Raw genomic sequence first — 22,578 nt, forward strand, 5'->3', positions numbered from 1 at the left:
TCCTCCAACATTAACCCTCCTGTAGAAAAGTGCTCAGTGAGTTTTAAGGCTGATATCAGAGGCCAGACTGAGCCGCCTTTTGCCTTCTGAGTGTTTAAGCACAAAAATAAGGGGGAAAATGTGGGATTTTGGTCTTCTGCTGGAGATTCTCGAGGGGCTGAGATGCATCCCAGGGGCCCACCCGCCTGGTCTGAGTTCTTCAGCGGTGAGAGAAAAAGGGACTCGCTTAAAGGCCACATATTTCCCTCATTCCCGTGGCAACCAGCCCATTAAGGAAATGGAGATTAAACCAACCCAGCTGGTGTGTGTTGGCCGGGCAGCAGCATCCTCCTCCTCCCACTCAGACCTTGCTGATTCCACAGGAACTAGGCATGTGGGCAACATCAAGAATGTGGTGGGTAAAACCAATGGGCCTGTGGGATCCCTGGCCTCGGTGTTGCCACGTGCCGTGCCCCATGGGCCCTGTGCTGCCTCTGTAGCTGGGAGCTTAGCCTCTCGTGATGTGCTCGGGGCTCTGGCCTAATGTCTGCTGCCTTTTCCACAGCCCCATGCTCACCTACCGCGTGGATGCTGACAAAGGGTTCAACTTCTCTGTGGGCGACGATGCCTTTGTGTGCCAGAAGAAGAATCACTTCCAGGTCACGGTCTACATCGGCATGCTTGGAGATCCCAAGTATGTGAAGACCCCCGAGGGCCTGAAACCCTTAGAGTGCTTCTACCTGAAGCTGCACGGAGTGAAGGCAAGCAGGAGCCAAGCGAATGCAGCAGGGAGAAGGGGAGCTGAGATCAGGCAACCACATCTTTCATATGCTGAGTTGTAGGGGTGTGTGCAGGAGAATGCTGAAGGTGGTCCTTGATCTTGAGATAGGACTCCAATTTGGATTCAGTTGCTCCCTGGGCATCCCAGGGTTTCCTCTCGCTTCTAGAGGCATTTGGGAAGATCTATTCACCCTCTGCCAGAGCCGCACCAAGTTAGGCACTGCGTGTTGGTTGTGCAGGAGGGGTTGGGGAGGCAGTGGGAAGGGGAAAGTCTCGGCTTTCCACTCTTCATCACATCCCCAAATCTTTCTCTCCAGCTAGAGGCCCTGAACCAGTCGATCAACATCGAGCAGTCGCAGTCCGACCGCAGCAAACGGCCCTTCAACCCTGTCACGTGAGTGAGGGTGGGGAATAAGCAATAGCAAGGGTGGCTGGGGAAGGGGGTGTTCATGGGAAGGCTCAGGAGAGCACTGTGGGTAGCACACCCTCCAGTTTTACTGCCCACAGCAGAGTTTTCCTCCCTTTTTGCTGCCCGCTCCCTTTTGTGCCCAATTTGTAGCCCTACCATAGAGGAGCAGGACAGGAGATGGCCGTTCCTCAAGGAGCCTCCTCTCCAGAAGCATCCTCACTTGCTCCTGTGTTTTCTCTTCGACAGGGTCAACCTGCCTCCAGAGCAGGTCACTAAGGTCACTGTGGGGCGGCTGCACTTCAGCGAGACCACGGCTAACAACATGAGGAAGAAAGGAAAACCTAACCCAGACCAGAGGTGAAGAGCAGGGACGCCTTTACAAATTGTTCTGTGCACTCAGGGTCTGTGGATGTGCCAGCCCTTGCTTTGGGATGCAACAGGCCCTACGCTGGCCATCTTTTTCTCACGGAGGACGGGAGATGTCTGCTGTGGCCACTGTGGTCTCCCCCGTTCTACAAGGGGTTGTGGACAGGGGAGAGGGGATGTGTACAGCTTCCTGTGACAGCCTGGTGCCCTGTCCTTGAGGCAGATGCAGCAGTTTGCAGTGCAGGATGGCACCCTGACCCCTCTCCCCTCTTGACAGGTATTTCATGCTTGTGGTAGCCCTGCAGGCACATGCACAGAACCAGAACTACACACTTGCAGCCCACATCTCTGAGCGCATCATTGTCCGAGTAAGTCCTCCTCTCCTCCCATAGCCCTTTGCTGGATGAACTGGGCAGTTCTCCTGCACCTCTCTAGCTTTTCAGTGCTTTCCCCTCCCAGCCGTTTCTTCCCTTTTCTAACGCTGCCTTGCTTGCAGCTATCCTTGCCCATGGCTGTCCCTGTCCATGCCTGCGTTCTCATTCCAGCCTTTCCACACCTGCTTGGTTGGAGCAGCCTCAGGGCATGCAAGAACTTGTTGCGGGACAGGGAAGGTGTCTCCTTGCCCTGACCTTGCACTGGTGCTTACAGTAGAGCTGTAGTGAGGGAATGGTGTTGTGAGGATTCCACAGCAGGGACAAGACCTCTTGGTGCAGAAGGACTGGGTGCCCTGCCATGGCTGTACTTTGTGCAGCAGCATTCAGATGGGAATGCAGAGTGGCAGGAGGAGGTAGGCATCATCCCTGGGCTTTCCCACGGCTCTTTTAATGAGTGTTTAGCTCTGTGGGCTGAAGGTAGCAGGTAAAATGCAAAGAGAAGGATCTTGAAGTCTGCAGACTGATGTAAAAGGAATTGTGCAGCCTCCAGGGTGCCCAGAACTGCAGGGAATTGCAGGCAGCCTGTGGTGCTCCATCCCAGCAGGTTGCAGAACAGGGGGATTTGGGGACTGTGGAGCCAGGAACAACAGCTGTGTCACTTATGGACTCCAGATGTCCTTGTGTTGAGTTGGAATTGTAAGAGCCTCTGAGGACTGAGATAACACAGCTCAAGAAAGCAACGATATTCCTTTAGGGAGAGGAGCAGAGCAGGCGTAACCTTGGTTTCTGATGAAAGAGGCTTGGTCAGGGCCAGCAGATGAATGCCAAGACTGCAAAAGCAGGCTGGGATTTGTTCCCAGAACTGGCAGTGTATCCCTGTCCCTGCCACTTTCCTTTGTGCTGCTGCAAAGCTCTAACACCTTCACAGCCTCGCTTGTCTTCTTGTGCTGTCTGTCAGCTTCCTGCTGCCCCTGCTGTAGGGCAGGTGCTGTTGCAGCTCAGCCTCCAGGTGTTCCTAGAGCTGCATGCTGTAGAGAAGGCACCTCCACCCGGGTCTTGTGTCATGAGCTTTTAATCTCAAAAGTCCCCTCCAGCTTCTCAAGCCACTTTGATCAATCTGTCCCCCTTCACCTGAGATCTTCCCCACCCCTGACTCCCATTCGCAGATCAAGGACACAGCTGTGTCACTGGGGTGCATCTGCTTATCTCTGCCTTTTTCTCCTGCCTCTTCCCAGGCCTCCAACCCTGGCCAGTTTGAGAGTGACAGCGATGTGCTCTGGCAGCGGGCTCAGCTCCCTGATACCGTGTTCCACCATGGTCGGGTGGGCATCAACACAGACCGCCCCGATGAAGCCCTCGTGGTCCATGGCAACGTGAAGGTGATGGGTTCCCTGATGCATCCATCAGATGTCCGAGTGAAGGAGGACATCCAGGAGGTAAGAGCTGAGCAAACCAGGCTGGGCTTCACTGACATGGCTCAGAGCAGGCCTCAGGGCCCTCTCACACAGTGCCTCTTGCCCTTGGGACCTGTCATAAAGGTGAACCATTGTGAGTTTTGCCATCTGGGGTCAGAGCAATGGGATGTAAGGAAGCAAACCCCCACTTAGGAGATGCATGTCTCTGTTTTGTCCCAGGTGGACACCACAGAGCAGCTGAAGAGGATCTCACGGATGCGGCTGGTGCACTACAACTACACACCTGAGTTTGCAGCTACGGTGGGCATCGACAACACCTCTGAGACAGGTACAGACCCTGCATTGTGCTACCCTGCTTGTGTCTGCAGCGCTGGAGCTGGGCTTGTTCAGCCTGGAGAAGGCTCTGGGGACGCTTCACTGTGGCCTCCTGTGGTTCCTCTGCTGAGACTCAGTGGTCTGTGGGCCTCTGATGAGCTCTGCTCAGGATACTGTGTGCACCCTGTACTGTCCCCAGCACAGAGAGCTCCTGTCCATAATCTCTCGGGTCAGAGGAAGAGCTGTGGCAGGAGGAGTGCTGCCCAGAGTCCTGAGAGCCACTGTGCCATCTCCACACAGGTGTCATTGCTCAAGAGGTGAAGGAGATCCTCCCTGAAGCAGTGAAGGACACCGGGGACCTGGTCTTTTCCAATGGGAAGACCCTGGAGAACTTCCTAGTGGTGAACAAGGTCAGCGGCAGCCTGAAGGGACAGGAAGGGCAGGGAAGCTGGAAAGGCTGTTGTACCTGGGTCAAGAGAGCTGTAAAGCTGGAACAGGGAAAGCGTGGAACAGGGAACGCTTCTAAACCAATACCATCCATATGAGTTTCAGACTTGGTTGATCTTTCAAATGGCAGGAGCTGACCTGAGTTGACAGCAGACATCTGCAGGGAGGAGCTTGCCTGATGTTGTTGAATGTTGTCAGCATCTCCCTCAAGATAGGCTTCTTGTTGGCAGCCTCCTGCAGGGAGGCTCTTGGTCATAATCTCCTTTCTAGATAAGATAAGGTGGTTATGTCAAGATAACCAAGAGCACCTGTGTGCCTGAACTCACTGTAACCTGTGGCAGCCCTGTTTGCTGCTCTGGGTGTTGAGAGGATGGATCTCACTGCCTCACTGCTCTCCCAAAGCTGCCAGCTCTCTCCTGCATCTCTCCCTCCTCAGTGCCTAGAGTGAGAATGGCCAGGGTTGAACTTAGTGCATCAGGGATCCTTTGATTTTTAAGAGCATCTCTCTTGTTCTTGCTGACTGTTTGACCTGTTCTATGGCAGGAGCGCATCTTCATGGAGAACGTGGGAGCTGTGAAGGAGCTGTGCAAGCTGACGGACAACCTGGAGACCCGCATCGATGAGCTGGAGAGATGGAGCCACAAGTTGGCCAAGCTCAAACGCCTTGACAGCATGAAGTCAACTGTGAGCTCTGGGGCATTCAGGTATGGGCATGCTGAGGGCAAGAGTCCAAATGGCTCTTTTCATAGAACCATTAAGGCTGGAAAAGACTTTTAGGATCACCAAGTCCGTCATCAACCCATCCATACCCACTAACCGTGCCCTCAGTGCCGTATCCACACATTTCTTGAACACCTCCAGGGACCCCAGGCAGTCCTGAATGGCAGCTCATTTTGGGAGAGACGGGAGGGGAGGAGGGAAGATTGGTAGGGTATTGGCAGTTGTCATTTGGTCTGGAGTTGTTTTAGAGTGCTGAGGCAGCTCTAGCATCCACATACCAACATTGTGCTCTCAGACCAGCTCCCCCCCAAAATACTATAAAATGGTCACCACATTTTTCCAGAGTTAGCGAGTGCCTTTCTCAGAGCAAAGAGTTTCCAAATTGTCTTACTAACCTGTGCCAGCTTATGAAAGTTTGGAGCAGAATTCAGGCTTTGTACCAGCACTGTGTCTGCCCCCTGGAGCAGGCTGGGTGGCAGGACTTTGTCACTTCACACAGAGTTGCCTTTTTGCCTGAGAACCTTTTCTTCTTGCAGCCAAACGGGAAGCCAGTTCAGCCGTGCAGGAAGCGTGCCCCACAAAAAGAGGCCTCACAAGATAACCAGCAAGGTAAGGGACTGCTCCCAAACAAGCCTTGCTGTGTGGGGAACTTTCTGGGAACAACATTCTGCGTAGTTCTGCAGTGTTTTCCTGCACATGCTGCAGAGGGAGAAGCCCTGTCTCCTCCCACTTTCCTGATCTCTCCTTCCATTTTGTCTGTGCCCAATGGAGGCGTTTTCTGGCTTTGCTCTGAGGGGGCTGGGGGCTCACAGGGGAGCAGGAGGAAAGCTTCGGATGTGATATGCTCAGAAGCAGGGAGGACCAGAGGACCCGAACTGAGCTTGGGATTTCTCTCTTGTAGTCGCCGTCGGTCGTCCCGGAGCAGGCCTGCATCAGTCAGCGCTTCCTGCAAGGCACCATCATTGCCTTGGTGATCATCATGGCCTTCAGGTGGGACCACACGTCCAGGTCTCCCTCCCTCCATCTCATCAGCTCAGTTTAGGCTGCGCCAACCAAACTGGCAGTTCTTTGAAGCACAGTTCTCAGGAGTGGTCTCTCTCCTTACTGCATCCTCAAGGCTTCCCAGCACCGTGGTAGGGAAGCATACCAGTGTCTGAGAACAAAGTCGTCCAGCTTACTCTGCCATCCATGGGGTGGTCAGTGGACCATTTGTGGAGTGAAATCCTTTGGCAGCAGGTCAGCACCGTGCCATGTCCACTGCTCCATCCTCAGCCTGGACCTTTGTCTTTGCAGTGTGGTGTCCATGTCCACGCTCTACGTGCTGAGCTTGCGCAGCGAGGAGGACCTTGTGGATATTGAAGGGTGGGTATCTCTGGGCTCCATGGGATGGATGTGGTGGCTGGGGCAGACTAAGGCAAGAGGAGCAGCTGCTGTGGGGTTATTGACCACAGCTATAAAGCCAGTCAAATGCATCATGTGCCCAAGCCTTAAACTGTTTGCAGCAAGAAGTGAGGAGCAGAAAAAAAGAAAACATGCTGATGGTTGGCTGCTGACCATTACTCGTGGTCTGTCTGAATGTTATTTGGGTGCCTCTTCTGCTGCACTAAAACAGCAAAGTCCCAGCACTGAGTTGTGGGGTTGGACTCGTCTGTAGGAAGCAAAGGTTTTCCTTAGTGTGGAAAGAATGTCAGGCATGCACACAGTCAGCCTGTGCTGGGCATTCAGTTTCAGCACACTTTGCTCCTTCAGGAGCTCGTGGCACCATATAATGAGCATCTTTCTCTCTTTCTTTTCCCCATCCTACTTCTCTCCCTTACCTTCTGGTTACAATTTCCATCCAACTCATTTTGTTTCCATTTTCTCTTTAATTTTCCCTTTCTTTTCATTTCCATCACCCACGTCCTCTTCCATTGCCTCCCTTTACTTCCCTTCTCTGTTCACTGCCCCATAGCTCTTTTGCTGTGCCCACTGCCTGTCTACTGGCCCTCTTTCGGCACAGGGGTCCCGGGGTCCCAGTTGCTCTGTGCCCACGGTATGTTACTCTTTCATTATACTGTTACTTAATTGCTGCATCCCTTCTCTTAGTTCCCCTTCTTTTTTTTCCATCTGCACCACAGAAGACAAAATCTTGAGCAAAATGTGGCGGCTCAGCAAGCGAGGTTCCAGGAGTTATGCCATAGAGTCCTTAAGGTTGGAAAAGACCTGTAAGATCATCAGATCCAACCACACACCAATCACTGTAGTGCCCATCAAACCATGTCAGGCAGTATGAAAGGGGAATTGTGATCAGCAGAGTGAAGAACCAGTGAATCAAAGGGTAACTAAAGAAATTGCACACTGCAGGTAGAGCAAGAATAGGCAGTACTTAGAAAGGAAGAAAATTAAAGAATTAGCCCCAGAGATGTTCCTACACTCTCTTCGTATATGAGTAGCTTTATTGTGAAGGGTCACTCAATCACAGGTGAGCTTAGCGTGCAAAAAAAAGGGCAGGAAAAGAACTACTTTAACTACTTCCATTTATGAGCCATCACCACTGAGAGTACTTGGAAAGGCAGTGACCCACTTCTGGTGCCTGACTCACTAACAGTCACGGCAGTCTATGAGCTCCACTCCTGTACACTGGCTCTGCAGGAAAGCATCTTCAGGAAAAGAAGCAAACAGAAAGCAGTTTGAGAGGCGTGGCCTTTAATGCAGCACTGCAACCCAGGGAAAGCTGGCTGAGTTAATAATTAGGAACAGATGTGTAAAGCAGCTTTGTCAATGTGATCTGTAGCAACATACTTTCCTTCAGAAGTAAACAGGTCCTATTTGTCTATCAGCACTCTTTGAAGAAAATACTGTGTGAAGAGCAGCACAAGGTATGGCTAATTTGTTCTTTTAAGAATGCCACGAGGTTTACAAGAGGCTGTTAAAAAGTAATTGATGATGGGAGGCAAGATAAAGCTGGGCATGGTGAGTGTTGACAAGGCGGTGGAGGGATGGAGGTAGATCTTAGCTGGGATAAAGGCTGGCTCCAGAGGCTGGGTCTGCTTTTCCTCCAGCAGTCCAACACCATGTCTCACTAATGAAAGAAATATGTAATCAGGTACTTCTTGGAGGTGACAGCGTTATTTTGCTGTCTCTAAACGAATGAAGGCTCTTTGAGAAACCTGTGAGCAGTGCTAAGAGGACAGGCAGGACATGGCTTCAGGACAAGCAAAACATGGGAAAGAGAAAACTGAAGTGAGGAGGGAACAGACAGGTCAGGTCTTCCACTTCTTTGCTATGAGCTCAGGAGAAATCTATGCAGTGAAGAGCTACAGCTTAGACTCATTCTTGCCAGAAAAGCAGAACTGTCACCCCATCCATTGTGGCATCTCCAAGCTGTCTGTGCTGTGTTTGCGCTTAGTGTTCTTCTTTCCTGTCTTGCTTTTTGCAGATCACTGCAGGCTTTGCCCCTCTTCCCCTGTCTGCCATCACTGTTTGCTTGTTCCATCCCCCCACTCACTGCTACACCCACAAAGTGGTCCCCCGTGGCAGAGTTTCACCCCTGCTTTCCTACGTTTCAGGTCAAGCCAGAATATCGACAAAACACAGATGGTGCGATCCACAGCTGCATCAGACAGAGCCAGCAGCAGGACCCCAACACACCACGGTAGGTCGCAGCTGCAGCTCCACGCCAGAGGCTCATGGCACGGAGCTGGCTCTGTGCTGGGAGCTCCTCAGAAGAGATGCAGAGGGTGCTCTTGGCTTACTCCGTCTCCCTGCTCTTTGCCCTGCAGCCACATCACACGTGCTCGACTTACTCGATGCTTTACCTGGTCACAGCGTGCTAGCCTGCTTCAACCCACCGTGTTTCTCCACTTGCTGCTCTGCTGCTCCCACCAACGCCTCCTCTGTTACCCTTTCTGAGGCCAGCCCTACTCATGTCACCAATCAGACAGGTAAGTCCCATCCCAGCAGGAGGGAGATGCTGGGACAATGCTGAGCTCTCTGTCCCACTACTGCATCACTTCGTGGCCCCAGATTCCTCTCACCTGGTTTTCTAACCCTGCACCTGCCCAGGGACTGCTGGGCTGCCGATGTGGTGTGGTTTGTACATCCGTGGTCCTGCTTCCAGGGTAAGTGGCAACAGAAGAGCTCGCTCTGCCAGTACGGAACCATGAGAGCTGGCCAGTGTGCCCAAGCAACTGCAGTTTGCAGTGCAGCCTCAGTGCTGTTTGCTTTTGGCAGGCCAGGAGCTGTGCTTTACAAGCCCACTTATTATGTCACTACTGCAGGAGGAGTGGCAGCATCTCAGGCAGTCACTGTCCAGCCATAACACCCCTGGAGTCATAGAACCATAGGAATGTTGGTTTGGAAGGGACCTTAAAGATCACGTGGTTGGGTTGGAAGAAACCTCAAAGCCCCACCAGCTCCACCCCCTGCGCATGGGCTGGGTGCCCCTACAAGCTCAGGCTGTGCAGGGCCCCATCCAGCCTGGCCTTGGGCACCCCCAGGGATGGGGCACCCACAGTTTCCTTGGGCAGCTGTGCCAGGGCCTCACCACCCTCTGAGTAAATAATTTCCTCCTTACGTCTAACCTAAATTTGCTATCATTTCCATTCCCCCTTGTCCTATTACTCCATGCCCATGTAAAAAGTCGCCCTCCTCCTGTTTGTCAGCTCCCTTTAAGTACTCGAAAGCTGCAGTGAGTTGTCTTGGAGCCTTCTCTTGTCCAGGCAGAATGAGCCCAGCTCCCTCAGCCTGTCCTTGAAGGAGAGGTGCTCCAGGCTATGCCTTCACCCTGTCTTTAGCTCTGCCGTACGCAAGGGCTGTTAAATGCAAGTGTGACACAGGACATGACAAGGGGACAGGACAATCCCAGACCCTCAGCCTCTCAGCACAACATCTCTCCCTTTCCTTCACAGACCAAAGTCAGACCTCACTGCAGCCAGTGACAAATATCAAAGCCAAATCCAGGGGCATCACCAGGAAGGCAACCTCCTACACCAAGCGGCCAAAGACGCCTGACAGGTCTCAGAGCTTCGGCAGCCCCAATGCCAGCCCCTCCTCCCCCTTCACCCACCTCCAGGGCAAATCCAAGTACATCTCCAACCTCTCGCTCTCCCGCAGCAACTCCCCACTGGGGCAGGCCCGGCCGCAGCGCAGCATCAGGCAGCTGGTGAGCGAGTGGCCCCACACACAAGACCCCAGCACGGATGGTAGGTGGGCCCCTGGCCGCCTTCTCACGGCTCTTCCTCACTTGCCAGCCCTTTTCTGTTCCTTCATAGCCCATCTCCCACCCGCAGGGCCAAGCCCAGTGCTGCGTTCCATCCGGATCCTGGAGATTGATATGGCCATCCAGTCCCAGTTCTGTGCAGCCAGCAGTGCATGCAGGTGAGGAAGACGGCAGTCCTTGGGGAGCTCCAGAAGCAGATGGGCTATTCCTGGATCCCTGGGCCTTCACTTGCCATCACTCCAAGGCAGCCCTTGGGCACAGGAGCTGGGGCTCCTGCTGAGCCCAGCCCTGCTCGTTCACCCAGTGTGCAGGAGGACTGGATACAGTGATTAGCTGGCTTAGGAACTGGCTTGGGAACTGGCCTGGGGAACCCACCCCTCTGCAGTTCCAGCCCAGAGAAGGGACTTTAGAGCCCATCCTGGCCATCTCACAGCCAGCTGGATTGCTGCAATGAGGTCTTTTTCTGTCTCCCTAGGACTGGAAACTTCACCTACCGCATCCCCATCAGCCAGCTGACAGCAGTGAATACCAACCTGACCCTGGAGATGAAGTGAGTGGACAGGGCTCCTTGGTGTTCCTACATCCCTCAAGTGGGCTGGGTACTGCGCCATGTCACCATGGTGTCTCCTCTCCAACCTGGTTAGAGACAGCAGTGCCTGGCACCTTCCAGGGCTTTACCACCTCTTGTCTCCCCAGCTCCTCCTCTGTGCTATCCATTTCCCTTTGCGGCCTTGTCTCCAGCGACCCTTGCCAGGATGTTGCAAGCACAGATGGCTTCAGTGATGGCACAGACACACAGGTAGGCAGGGGCTCAGTTCACACTACCCACGTGTGCGAAGCATTGTGCTCAGACAGCTGTCCTGTGCACTGATACTACATATTCCTGTAAGCTGAAAGCTGATGCTTTCATGGGGCTGGATAAAGTGTTTAAGTGCTTTTTGTCCTGCTCAGCCTGTCTCCGTGGCTGAGCATGAAGGTGCTGTTCCTCCATAGACTGCTGTAGGATCACTCGATGGAGCAGAGATGTGCTCTGCTTGCCATGACAGCCTTGGAGACATCCCAGGATGCTCAACCCTGCTCTCACCGCAGGTACTGTTTTCTTCCCCAGGAAATGACACACCGGTGGCCTCTTGTGATGCTGTCTTTCAGGGAGTTCACCTACCACTTCAGGGTGGCACAGACTGTGAGTACAAGCAGCTGCTTTGTTCCTCTTGTCCAGGGCTAAGTGGGAGGACGGCAACGGGAATGTGGCATCATGCATCCTACCCCAACCTGTAAGCTCTTCTTGCTTTCTCACGTAGGGCCGAGCCAACTGCAGCACTACTCCCGAACAGATGGGACACCTTTTTACTGACTATTATTTTCAGTTCTACTGGCTCTGTGAGTGAGTCCTGGCAGCACCAGTGCCCTTTGGTTGGAGAGAGGAGGGGGACTGGTGACTCTGGGGAACTTCCTGTACACCCTCCTCCGCTGACCCCCAGCCCCACCTCAGCCCCATCGCCCTCCTTGGGGGTGGAGATGGTTTGGTTGTGGCTGGCGGTGCTGACACTGAAGTACAGCACATACGGAACACAGGACCTAAGCCACAGAAACACAACCAGCCCTGTGCCATCTCCTGGGCTCACCTAGCACCAACACTACCCCAAACACCCCTCCTTCCCTTCTGGGGACACTTGTGTCCCCCAGCCCCTGCAACACTGGATTTGAAAGCGTTACACTGGATGGAACGTGGATGGATCTGCCACATCCCAGAGCATGGGACTTGCCCAGCTGTGCCATGTCAGTTCTCCACAACACTGGAATTGCTCAACACTGGAGCCCTTTCCAAGAGGGAAAAGCTGGAGTTTCACCTGGAAAGGAAAGGCTGTGCCTGGACATACTGGAAGTTGTACACTGGAGTTGCTGTTCCTTCAAATTGGACCTGCAGCCCCACCGGACCCCTGGAGACCCCAGGACTCCTGTTCTCCACAGAAGGTGCAGCTTCCGCATTTGCCCCCCTCCTCACTGTGCTGTCACTATATCCAGGTCAGGATGGATAAACTCAAAAACCCCACTAAAGATGCTGCTCAGGCTGTGCTCAGGCCAAACTACACGTGGGGACACTTAACCATCAGCCCCTGGGAGGAAAACTACCCCAAGCCACTTGTGTTAAGTGTTGGTTAAACACTGTAGGACCCATTTTCTTCACTTGCCAGTGGCCACTTGTGGTGTGCACAGAGCTGCCCAGTTGGCTCTGAAGAAAAAGATGACTGGCCAAGCCCAGTGTGCCCTGCAGAGCACAGCTGGACTGCTGGGGCTGCGTGGTGTGGTTTCACTACGTAACCAGCGGGGGAAAAGCAATGACAGTGAGTTCTCACTGCCTCTGCTCTCAGAACGCAGTTACGTTGAGTGTACTCTGGGTATTTTACTGTTACAAGTTCTTAACTTGCTAAACTACTGAATTTAATTTCTTTTTTTAAGCCGCATAAAAATGGGTCTCTTAATTCTGTCCCTGTTGAGCTCTGTGCATCTTGCATAGGAAACCAAAGGGGGGCACTGCTAAGCTCGATGTTAAAGCCTGATTGCTGCAGCAGTACTGGGATGTCAGCTCCCAGTGCTCCCATGCCCTCCTTTCTGTCCTGCTCCAGCAAAAGGAGACCTCTGTGCTCCTGGAGGCTGAACCACCACCAGCTCCAGAAAATGGAGACTCATTTTTCTAAGGAAGCAGCACTGGAGAGTGGCAGCGAGGGGGAACACTCCGGTCCTGAAGGAAACCCTAAAGCTGATTAAGAGAAGAGCACACCTTTTGGGAAACAACATCAGGGTCTGGCTGCTGCATTCATTCTGTCAGTGGAGGTAGATGCAGCGATCCCTTTGCCAGCTGCAGGCCATGTTTTTTCCATCGCTGAGGAGCACAGGGCAGGAGCACCTCTCTACCAGCAGGCTCTTCTGCTCTGGAGAAATGAGCTGCAGAGTTGTTTTACCTGATAGATGGTTCCTACATGCACTGCTTCTGTTACAGAGCTCCCTTCTGAGGCTGTCCCAGCAGAGCAGCTGCACCCTTGCAATTCCTTGCAGCATCACTGGGATTTTGTGTGGCTGCCCTTCCAGGACCTTGCCCTTTCCTTTATTTGCAGGGCAGTTCCAAGGTCAGATCTCTATTCCAATGCTGTGCCCATGGGCAGCAGTGGATGATATGGGTGATGCTCTCCAGCAAGCACAATGCACTGAAGTCTGGGCAGCCAGGAACCAGAGGGTGAGCAGGGAATGCCAGGCAGCCAAAAGGAATGAAGCTTAGGGAGACCTTTGGGGAGCTCGGAGGGAGAGCAAGAGGCACGGCAGCACAGACACAAACAGGTCAGCTCTGTGCTCAGCAGGATTTTCTGCTTCTGCAAGGAAACCCTCTGGTGGACTCTCAGAGAGGATGCTCAGCACTCCTCTTTCCACCTGTCCTACCGTTCTGCTCAGCCTTAAACTGAAGAAGTTACTTTCTTGGCAGCTTTTACTCTCCACTTGGCAATCAGTGGCTCAGCCAATCCTCGTCCTGGCAAGCAATGCCCTGTGCTCTGCCAGCTCTGCTCAGCTGAGGGGCAGCCTTCTCAGACCCCACTGCCATTTCTCCTACCTGCCCACGCTCTCTTGTAGCCCCCACAGAGGTAACAGGCAGTGCCGTGACGGCTGGAGCCGACAGTGCTGCCTGCAATCACTGCCACCAATCTACCCTTGCCAACGGAGCCCTGAGCCACACATGTGTCTCCCCAGCTGCAGGCAGGGAGGGAGAAAGCAATCAGCCACTGGACACATGCCAGCCCAAGAGGAGATGGGGGTCTCTCAGGTGTCCCTGTGATGCTCAGCCATTGGGTTACAATGGCCTCAGCAAACCAAGTGCCTAACGGCTATGGGAACATGTCTAGTGCCTTGTTCTGCCAGCAGGGTTCCCTACGCCTGTGTGTCTCAAAAACAGCGGTCTGTCAGCTTGAGAAACAAGATAAGGCAATACCCGAAGTGCAACAGGTGATGCTGCAGCTGTTTTACAGCAGGAAAACAGAAGGGGCTGAGAGCAATCCGTGGTATCAGAGGAGAGATTCAGAACATCATCTTCAGCATCTTACGTTGCAGTAATTTGTCTTAATGTACATCACAGATCACACATCTGTTCCACCAGCAGCCGAGCAGCAATGAGCTCAGAAGGTTTTTGTAACAAAAAAAAAGTCAACAAGACTGCTTCTCAGCCCACGGGAACAGCCGTTTGCACAGACCACCCCTGGAAGCTCTCTGCCCTGCCCATCCTTGCCCACTGCCCTGTTCCCCACTCCCAATTGTAACTAGAGAGTTCACAATCAGGCCTTTACCTGCGTGAGACGGAGGGAGCTCTGAGCCAATGTCTCCAGCCCTGCAGCTCGGGGAAACCCTTCTTCAGCTGGAAACAGGAGCTTCATCTCTCTAGACATTCTTGGCAGAAAGGAAGCCAAGCATGGAAACGAGGCCACTTGCCAAAGTTTGGCTGTTTCGGAGTTTGTTTCAAAAGCAAATTCACAAACATTCTGTCCTACTGTCAAGAGCTTAAAGCCTGTAAATAGAGACTATACCACCACAAGAATTAAGAAAAAAAAAAAGTAAAGCACTAATTTGTTTGGTTTAAATGTTGCTGTCACTGCTTTAATCACTGTATATTGCCAGCGAGTTCGTAGAGTTGCCTTCTTAGCAGGTATTATTGATCATAGGTTTTTATTTGTGGGGAACAAGTGTGGTTTCCCTTCCTTTCTTTCTGATTTATATTTATATTTTGCTAAATTGGAGTGCTGAGTCTTCAGATTCCCCACTTTTATGTTTGGCTTATTTAGACTTTGTTTTATGCTGGAGGTAAATATGCCTATATAAATAAATATATGAATATTGCTTTGTACTCAAGGATGGCTCCTGGCTGTGTTCCTCCCTCGCTCTTTTTTCCCTTTCAGTTCACAAACTGCTCATCACAAGAGCGAGGAACCCCAGTGCAAATGACTCAGTGGGAGCTGCCAGACGTGCCCACAGCGGGCTCAGGACAACTGCAGGTGTCCTGCTTTGGAACAGACGTAAGAAGAGCTGTGGCTGCTCACATCTCAGAGGTCAGGGCCACATCCAGAAGGCATCTGACAGAACCTGCAGAGGGAAAGCTTCCTCCGGACAGTGTATCAAGGCTTTAAGTCTGTGTGGTACCTGCAGAATTCGTAACTCCGAGTCCTAACTGCTCTGAAGGCGAGGCTCCAAATGCAAGCTGCCTTACAAGCAGAGCGATGCGTGCCGTAAATAAATGCTTTCAAAGCATTAATTCAATAATGCTTGAACAAAGGACACAGTCAGCTCAAGCATTCCTCCAAAACCTCATGTCCCACAAACACAGTTTGTGTCACCCGAGACTTCTAGACTCCAGCTGCAGCAGGGCACAAGGCAGCACTGAAACACTTCTGGGCATACACAGCACTGGACATCCATGAACAACAACAAGTCCTCAGTTGGAGTTAATGCTTCTTTCAAACAAAGCTCTAGCTCATTAAAATGCTCTTTGTAACTTTTCTGCAGTGCTGAGCGTTGTCCAACCAGACACCACTCACTGCAGCACAGGAACTCTATTGCCAAGACATCTGAGTTCGATACCAGGGTGCTACACACCACCAGCTGCAGTTTCACAGCATTTGTTACTCTCTGCAGTAGGATGTCTAGCTAAATTCCCCTCGTTTTTTCAACTGCTTAGAAGGAAATATGAATTATGCTTATCGCCTTACAAAACAGCTGCTTCTGCTGCTCCAAACAGCCCAGGAAAAGGCTGTGGGTACAATAAAGGGCCTGTCCCAAGGTTTATGGATTTTGTGCAGAAATCAGAGTTGGTTCAGAAAATCAAGTACAAACATCTAAGAGACAAAACTGCAGGTGCATCACAGAGCCAGTTTTATTCAGGTTTGGTTTGTTGTGCTGGCAGGAGTCACCTGACAGGAGTACAGTCCATGCCTGAAGCAAGCTCCCACACTGAAGTATAAAACAAATACAAAAAGAACTTCTCTGGAGTTTCCCACCTGGAACCAAAGGAGAAAGAAAGGAGGTAAGGCAGATTTCCCCAGAGCAGCATCCCCACAGCACAGGGACAGATCCTCCATCAGGTGCTGCGAGGCTGGAACCACACCCTGAGTAAAAAAAGAGCACACAGCAAGCACAATCCTCACTGCTTCACACCAAAATGAACGTGTTCTGTTTGCAGAAGCTCTCTCTATCTAAATCAGCCAGCAGCCTCACCCTGTCACTGGGCACCTCCAAAAACAGTCTGGCCCCAACCACTTGACTCCCACCCAGTAGATATTTATAAGGATTGATCAGATCCCCTCTCAGCCTTCTTTTGTCCAGGCTGAACAGCCCCAGGGCTCTCAGCCTTTCCTCGTGAAGGAAATGCTCCAGGCCCCCATCAGCTTTGCCCTTCACTGGACTCTCTCCAGCAGTTCCCTGTCTGCCCAGAACCGGGGAACCCAGCACTGGCACAGTACCCCAGATATGGTCTCCACAGGGCAGAACAGAATGAGAGGAGAACCTCCCCCACCTGCTAGCCGTGCTCTTTGTAACAGACCCCAGGATTCTTGGCCATGAGATCACACTGCTGGCTCACAGTCAACCAGTGGTCACCCAGGACACTCAGGTCCTTCTCCACAGAGCAGCACTGCAGCACCTCTGCTCCTAACCTGATACATGTAGTTATTTCTTGCTCTGCACAAGGCCCTGTACCTGTCAGGGTACAGCTCTTTGCGTGCCCCAAATCCACCCCTGAAGAAAGGTAGCTTAGAAACATAACCTGGAGTTATGCTTTGCAGGCACCTCACACACAACATGCAGCACAAAGCTTTCATCCTGCTTACAGCCACTGGAGGTCCACACGTCATTCTGCCTGGGCCTCAAACATAGATCCCAACCCACAGCAGCAGGAACAGGACACCAAACCCCATGAAGAGCGATGCCACCAGTGAGATCAGCAGCTCCTTGTAGATGTCTCGCGTGTACTTGGTGGATGTCACCTCATAACTGCCGGTGGAGGGTTAAGGTGACAACAGGGGCATGGCAAGGTGGGTCCCTCCACTCTCGGTGCCCAAGGATACACGAAGAACCATGCGGTGAAGAACATGCCAATGGCAAGCAGCACCACAGTGAGGTGCGGGAAGACAGCCGGGTTCACTGGGCTGGTGTACCTGCTCATTGCCTCTAGCTCCTGTGGGGGCATGGCACGGGGCAGCAGGGCTGCCGGGCCCCATGCTCAGTCCCTGGCCCTAGTTCCCCGGGTTCCCTGCCCCAACTATCATCCCTTTCCCGGCTCCTCCTCCCAGTTCCCGTTCCCCAGCTCCTAGTCCCAGCCCCGTTTCCCACTTCCCAGCCTCCAGCTCCCATTCTCGGCCCCAGCCCTCAGTTCTCGTTCCTGCTCCTTGTCCCTGAGTCTTGTTCCCCGCCTTTTTCCCAGTTCCAGCCCCCAGTTCCCATTCCCTATATCGGTCCTAGCCTCGGGTCCCAGGCCCCGTACTCCGTTCCTGCTCCAGGTTCTCCTTCCCATTCGCAGCTACTGACTCCAGTCTCAGCTCCCGGTTCCCACTCCCGGTCTCAGTTTCAGATCCCGGCCCCAACCCCAGCTCCCATTGCTGGTTCCCAGCCCCAGGTTCCCAATTCAATGTCGGTCCCAGTCCCGGGTCCACGCCCCACCATATTGCCCCAGATCCCGGCTCCCGCCGCTCTCGGACACGTCCCCTCAGCAACTTCCGCTTCCTGTCACCGCCGGAAGCGGAAGTGACGCGTTCCGGATCGGGTGGGCCGGGGCCACCCGGAGCCGTTCGGCATTGGCTACCCAGCAGGCAGCGCGGCCTAGCGCGGGAACGGCGCAGGGTCGGAGCAGAGGGGTAATGGCGGCCGGGCGCCGCGGCGGGGGCAGCGCGGGATAACGGTGGCTGGAGAGGGCTGAGGGAGAAGTGGCGGCGAGAGAGGGCTGAGGAGGGCTTGGAAAGGCCGGAGTGGGGCCGAGGTGGAAGTCGGGGCGGGCAACGGGAGGCTGCGGTGCGTGAGGCCTCCGTTCTTGGGACCCGTCCTCCCGTTTCTCTCAGCTCCCGGTGCTTTGCTCTGTGCCCGCAGGATGGGAATCCACGGCTTGGCCAAGCTGATCGCCGATGTGGCGCCCAGCGCCATCCGGGAGAACGACATCAAGTCGTACTTCGGGCGGAAGGTGGCCATCGATGCCTCCATGAGCATCTACCAGTTCCTGATAGCTGTGCGGCAGGGCGCCGAGGTGCTGCAGAACGAGGAGGGCGAGACCACCAGCCACCTAATGGGCATGTTCTACCGCACCATCCGAATGGTGGAGAACGGCATCAAGCCTGTCTATGTGTTTGATGGCAAACCACCACAGCTCAAGTCCGGGGAGTTGGCCAGGAGGACGGAACGCCGCTCTGAGGCCGAGAAGCACCTGCAGGAGGCTCAGGAGGCGGGCGAGGAGACCAACATTGAGAAGTTCAGCAAGAGGTTGGTGAAAGTGACCCAGCAGCACACCGACGAGTGCAAGAAGCTGTTGATGTTGATGGGCATCCCCTATGTGGAGGCGCCAGGGGAGGCGGAAGCCAGCTGTGCTACACTGGTGAAGGCAGGGAAGGTGTACGCGGCCGCCACAGAGGACATGGATTGCCTGACCTTTGGGAGCCCTGTGCTGATGCGGCACCTCACTGCCAGTGAGACAAAGAAGCTGCCCATCCAAGAGTTCCACCTGAACCGGATCCTGCAGGACCTGGGGCTGACCTGGGAACAATTTGTGGATCTGTGCATCCTCCTGGGCTGTGACTACTGTGAGAGCATCCGCGGCATTGGGCCGAAGCGGGCGGTTGAGCTCATCAAGCAGCACAAAACCATTGAGGAGATCATCCAGCACATTGACACCAAGAAGTACCCCTTGCCTGAGAACTGGTTGCATAAAGAGGCCCAGAAGCTCTTCCTAGAGCCTGACGTCGTCAACCCTGATGACGTTGAGCTGAAGTGGACAGAGCCAAATGAGGAGGAGCTCGTGCAGTTCATGTGTGGGGAGAAGCAGTTCAATGAGGAGCGCATCCGCAATGGGGTCAAGAGGCTGAGTAAGAGCCGCCAGGGCAGCACTCAGGGCCGGCTGGATGACTTCTTCAAGGTGACGGGCTCCATCACGTCGGCCAAACGCAAGGAGCCTGAAACCAAGGGGTCAGCAAAGAAGAAAGCCAAGACCAACAGTGCCACAGCCAAGTTCAAAAAGGGGAAATAAATGGACTGGCCAAGCACAAGCCTCTGTTGTTAGTTTTCGTGCTCAGCTGAGAACTTTAGGCTAATAATAAATAGTCATCTTAATGTTCTGCGGGTTATTTCTGGGAGGGGTGCTGTGTGTGTTGCTGTCAAAGTCCTTCCAACATGGCTAGGCTTGTGAGGGAGATGCCAGTCTGCTTCTGCAGCAGCTGCAATGCATGAGGGCAGGAAGGGGCTGAGACAACTTCAGGTGAGGGGAGCTGGCCGAAAGTGGTGGGTGAGGACTGGAGCAGATGCCTTCAGCAGTTCAGCTGCAGCATTTGTCAGTTGAAGGCTTTTGACAATGAGGCCACAGAAACTGGATGTCACGCCTAGTCAAACAGCCCTCTGATTTAAGTAACAAAAAAGTTGGACAGCTAGAGAGCAAATCAGGCACGGCTGTTTGAGATTCCTCCCTCACACAGCTCATCCATAAAGAGGCCAGATGCAAGCAGCAGGAGCAGAAAACAGGGAAAGGTGAATACAGGGCACAGTAGAGTTGGGAGGAGAATGAAATAATGAGGTAAGATGCTTCCTTTAGTGAGAATCTCAAGCGTGGGCTGCCTTCCTTTTTTGTAATTTTTCTTTGTTTAAAAAAAAAAGAAGTTTATTCTGGATTCAAAAGTTCTGGCTTATTCTTAACGTCTATAAACCAAGGACAAACTGAGCTAAAACTGCAGCACTGAAGCCCCAGTCTTCCCACTAAGCTCCATTTATGTTTAACAAGAAAAATGGCAGTAAAGCTGAAGTCAATAAAATTCACCCCTTACTTTCTTGAGGCATCCTTTCACGTTGTACACACAGGCACACAAGTCCCAGGCTAAGGAAAAAAAGAAAAGATATTACCTTTTTAAATTATTATTTTGTTCTGTGCTAAGCATAACCTTTTACTTGTCAGAGTGATCTGCTTTTCTGTTATCACTGTAGTTTTGTTTTAGTTTTTTAAAGAATAAAATGCGTATGCAAACATGACCTTTCTCAAGTTCTCTGGAGCGGTAGCTTAAACCTTGTTGAGGGCTGTGCAGGTAACAAACTCCTGATTTCAAATGGAAACCCGCTGGTGTAAATCAGTGACAACAGCCAACAAATGAAGCACAGGCTTGAAGGTGGGAGATCCACGTTTTAATGCTGGTGTTAATGGTGGCTTTGGGGTGCTTGGTTGATCTCTATCAGCTGGTTGCTAAGTTATAAAAGAAGCTGGGCTTGTTTCACAGGGGAATTCCGTTGATGTTACAAAAATAACCCGGGATTTTCAGCCCTCTGATGTTTTTAATAAATACACTGTAGCCAAGAGCAGCAAGTGTTTCTGATTTTAGGATCTTTTTAATAGAAGAATGTAAACACTGATGTGCCGCTGTGGGCCGCTGCTCCTGGGCAGCTGTGTGTGGTGTGCTTCAAGCTCGATGGCTGTGCTCTGCATAAGTGGTGTGCAGGCAAAAGCAATGCAGTCCGCTCCTGTCACTTACAGTAATTATTGCTTTGGAAGAATCTTCACCCAGAAATGCAGGACGTTTTTGCAGAGAAGTTTGGATTTCAAGATGTGAGGAGTGATGCTGTCAGTGTTGGTGCCTGACAGCGCGCAGCTCGTTAAGGAGATTAACCTGAAGCTTCACGTTGGTAGAGCCACTGCTTTGTTGCTCACGTGCTCAAAGCCACAGCGCGTGGGGCACTGGATGAAGGTTCCCATGCAGATCTCTGTCTTTGGACGCTGCTTCATCTTAAATCACAGGCAGATGCCCAGAAGGGATTATTTTCACCTTGAGGACACACCTGCCCAACCTTGGCACCCCATTATGCTTTATTTGATGCTTTTTTCTCCCATCTGTGGCTTTGCCAAAATGAATTTCCCCCACAGTCCACAACGGCATTAATGTTAATGAGCCCTTTCCACGTGGTTAACCGAGGAGGGGACCGGACCCAGGTTCACGCTTCCCAAAACTCTTCAGAGAGTTTCTAAACGATCCCCTCTGTGGCATGAAACCTCTGAGCCACCATTTACTTTGGGGGCTTTGCTGTTGAGGGTGGAAGCCATAAATAAGCAGTGCAGAGAAAAAGCTTGTTAGCTGGAACGCATGTCTTCCCTGCAGTAGATGTCCCCACTAGCTCATGCTACCTCACTGCTACCACACGCGAGCCGTGCCGTTGCTTTCCTTCCGCGCGGTTTCCTCTCCTGCCAGCAGGCACGCTGTGCTGACATACGGCGATACGGCTGAAGGCAGCAGCACGGCGGTGAGTCAGTTCCGTCCTCCTAGGAGTGACAGGTGAGCCTGAGCTGCAGACTCCTCTCTTCGTAGTGTTCTCAGGGATTCGTTTCATCGCTGTGCTGGGTGATGCTGGGCTGATCACACTGATCACGACAAGCCCCCAGCTGCACGCTCCCATGTACTTCTTTCTCTGCAATCTATCTGTTGTTGATCTTTGCTACTCCACTGTCTTTTCTCCAGGGCTGCTTAAGGTTTCTTGCTGGATAATAAAGCCATTTCCTACTCTGCCTACTTCACCCAGCATTTCTTTTTCCTCGTGTCTGTGACCACAGAGGCGCTCTTGCTGACCGTGATGGCATACGGCTGCCACGTAGCCACTTGCAACCCCTTGCTCTACATTATTTCCATGCCCAAGAGCTTTGCATGAAGCCGGTGGCTGGCTCGTGCCTGGGGGGCATTCTGAACTCACTGACCCAGACGTGCTGCTTGCTGTGCTTGCCGTTCTGTGCCCCCAGTATCATCAACCATTACTTCTGTGACACCAGCCCCCTGCTGAAGCTCACCTGTTCTGACGGCCACCTCCATGAGCTTCTGCTCATCACCTTCAATGGGCCGCTTCCCACGACTGCTCCTGGCCGTCACCTCACATGCATACATCCTCGTCTCCATCCTGAGCATCAGGTCTGCCAGGGGACGACACAAAGCCTTCTCCACTTGTGCCTCCCACCTGCTGGCTGTCACCTTGTTCTACGTGCCTGCTGGCCTCAGCCACATGCAGCCAGGCTCCAAGTAGTCACTGGATGTGGAGAAGATTCAGGGCAGTGTTTTACACCTTGCTTGTTCCTCTGCTCAACCCTGTGATCTACAGCTTGAGAAATAAGGATGTCAAGGACACACTCAGGAGAGCAAGAGAGAAAATATTCTCTCAAGCTGCTCACTGTGTATTCTGACTATTCTCTGTTACTTAGCAGTACATCCCCTTTCCTTGGTTGCATTTCTCCTAGAAAAACCCTGCTTTACAAAGATGCTTATTGTAAGGCATACAATTAATTCACTTTTGCATTTATGCATGGAATCGTGGCTGTAGACTTTC

The 22,578-nt window shown here is 52.6% G+C and overlaps 3 protein-coding genes and 1 pseudogene across 8 annotated transcripts in view; 3 read left to right on the top strand and 1 right to left on the bottom strand.

Moving 5' to 3' along the window:
- MYRF (myelin regulatory factor) overlaps positions 1-14,895 on the top strand; it is a 39,135-nt gene extending 24,240 nt beyond the window's left edge. For 2 of the 5 annotated variants that reach the window (XM_042881959.1, XM_042881961.1), the window contains 19 exons: positions 545-740; positions 1,077-1,153; positions 1,415-1,525; positions 1,812-1,902; positions 3,144-3,344; positions 3,543-3,651; positions 3,939-4,048; positions 4,629-4,789; positions 5,342-5,414; positions 5,707-5,795; positions 6,099-6,167; positions 8,354-8,439; positions 8,567-8,728; positions 9,695-9,988; positions 10,076-10,163; positions 10,481-10,555; positions 10,702-10,804; positions 11,114-11,188; positions 11,307-14,895. In XM_042881959.1, the coding sequence (XP_042737893.1) occupies positions 545-740; positions 1,077-1,153; positions 1,415-1,525; positions 1,812-1,902; positions 3,144-3,344; positions 3,543-3,651; positions 3,939-4,048; positions 4,629-4,789; positions 5,342-5,414; positions 5,707-5,795; positions 6,099-6,167; positions 8,354-8,439; positions 8,567-8,728; positions 9,695-9,988; positions 10,076-10,163; positions 10,481-10,555; positions 10,702-10,804; positions 11,114-11,188; positions 11,307-11,393 (2,257 nt within the window). In that variant the 3' untranslated portion in view covers positions 11,394-14,895. Of the gene's footprint in view, positions 1-544; positions 741-1,076; positions 1,154-1,414; positions 1,526-1,811; positions 1,903-3,143; positions 3,345-3,542; positions 3,652-3,938; positions 4,049-4,628; positions 4,790-5,341; positions 5,415-5,706; positions 5,796-6,098; positions 6,168-8,353; positions 8,440-8,566; positions 8,729-8,849; positions 8,906-9,694; positions 9,989-10,075; positions 10,164-10,480; positions 10,556-10,701; positions 10,805-11,113; positions 11,189-11,306 lie in introns of those variants that run through there. The other 3 variants (XM_042881960.1, XR_006180980.1, XM_042881962.1) reach the window with 3 other exon arrangements.
- A 994-nt stretch (positions 14,896-15,889) lies between these two features.
- Positions 15,890-17,779, bottom strand: TMEM258 (transmembrane protein 258). 2 transcript variants are annotated; one of them, XM_042882021.1, is made up of 4 exons: positions 17,695-17,779; positions 17,103-17,212; positions 16,866-17,028; positions 15,890-16,037 (listed from the first exon to the last, which is right to left on the bottom strand). In XM_042882021.1, the coding sequence occupies exons 1-3, from the start codon at positions 17,695-17,697 to the stop codon at positions 16,902-16,904; spliced, it is 240 nt and encodes a 79-aa protein (XP_042737955.1). In that variant the 5' UTR covers positions 17,698-17,779; the 3' UTR covers positions 15,890-16,037; positions 16,866-16,901. The 2 variants fall into 2 exon arrangements, with proteins under 2 accessions (XP_042737955.1, XP_042737954.1); XM_042882020.1 differs by having other exon boundaries at positions 17,103-17,241; positions 17,695-17,754.
- Positions 17,780-17,801: 22 nt separating this feature from the next.
- FEN1 (flap structure-specific endonuclease 1) lies at positions 17,802-20,253 on the top strand. The gene is made up of 2 exons (XM_042881989.1): positions 17,802-17,888; positions 18,118-20,253. Exon 2 carries the CDS (start codon positions 18,119-18,121, stop codon positions 19,262-19,264), a length of 1,146 nt encoding a protein of 381 aa, XP_042737923.1. The 5' UTR covers positions 17,802-17,888; position 18,118; the 3' UTR covers positions 19,265-20,253.
- On the top strand, positions 19,800-22,435 carry LOC122185774 (annotated as a pseudogene).
- The last annotated feature ends 143 nt before the right edge of the window (positions 22,436-22,578 follow it).

The sequence above is a fragment of the Lagopus leucura genome, unplaced genomic scaffold, assembly GCF_019238085.1.
Source record: "Lagopus leucura isolate 7727_CA_CO unplaced genomic scaffold, USGS_WTPT01 Super-Scaffold_100033, whole genome shotgun sequence".
Taxonomy (NCBI): Eukaryota; Metazoa; Chordata; class Aves; order Galliformes; family Phasianidae; genus Lagopus; species Lagopus leucura.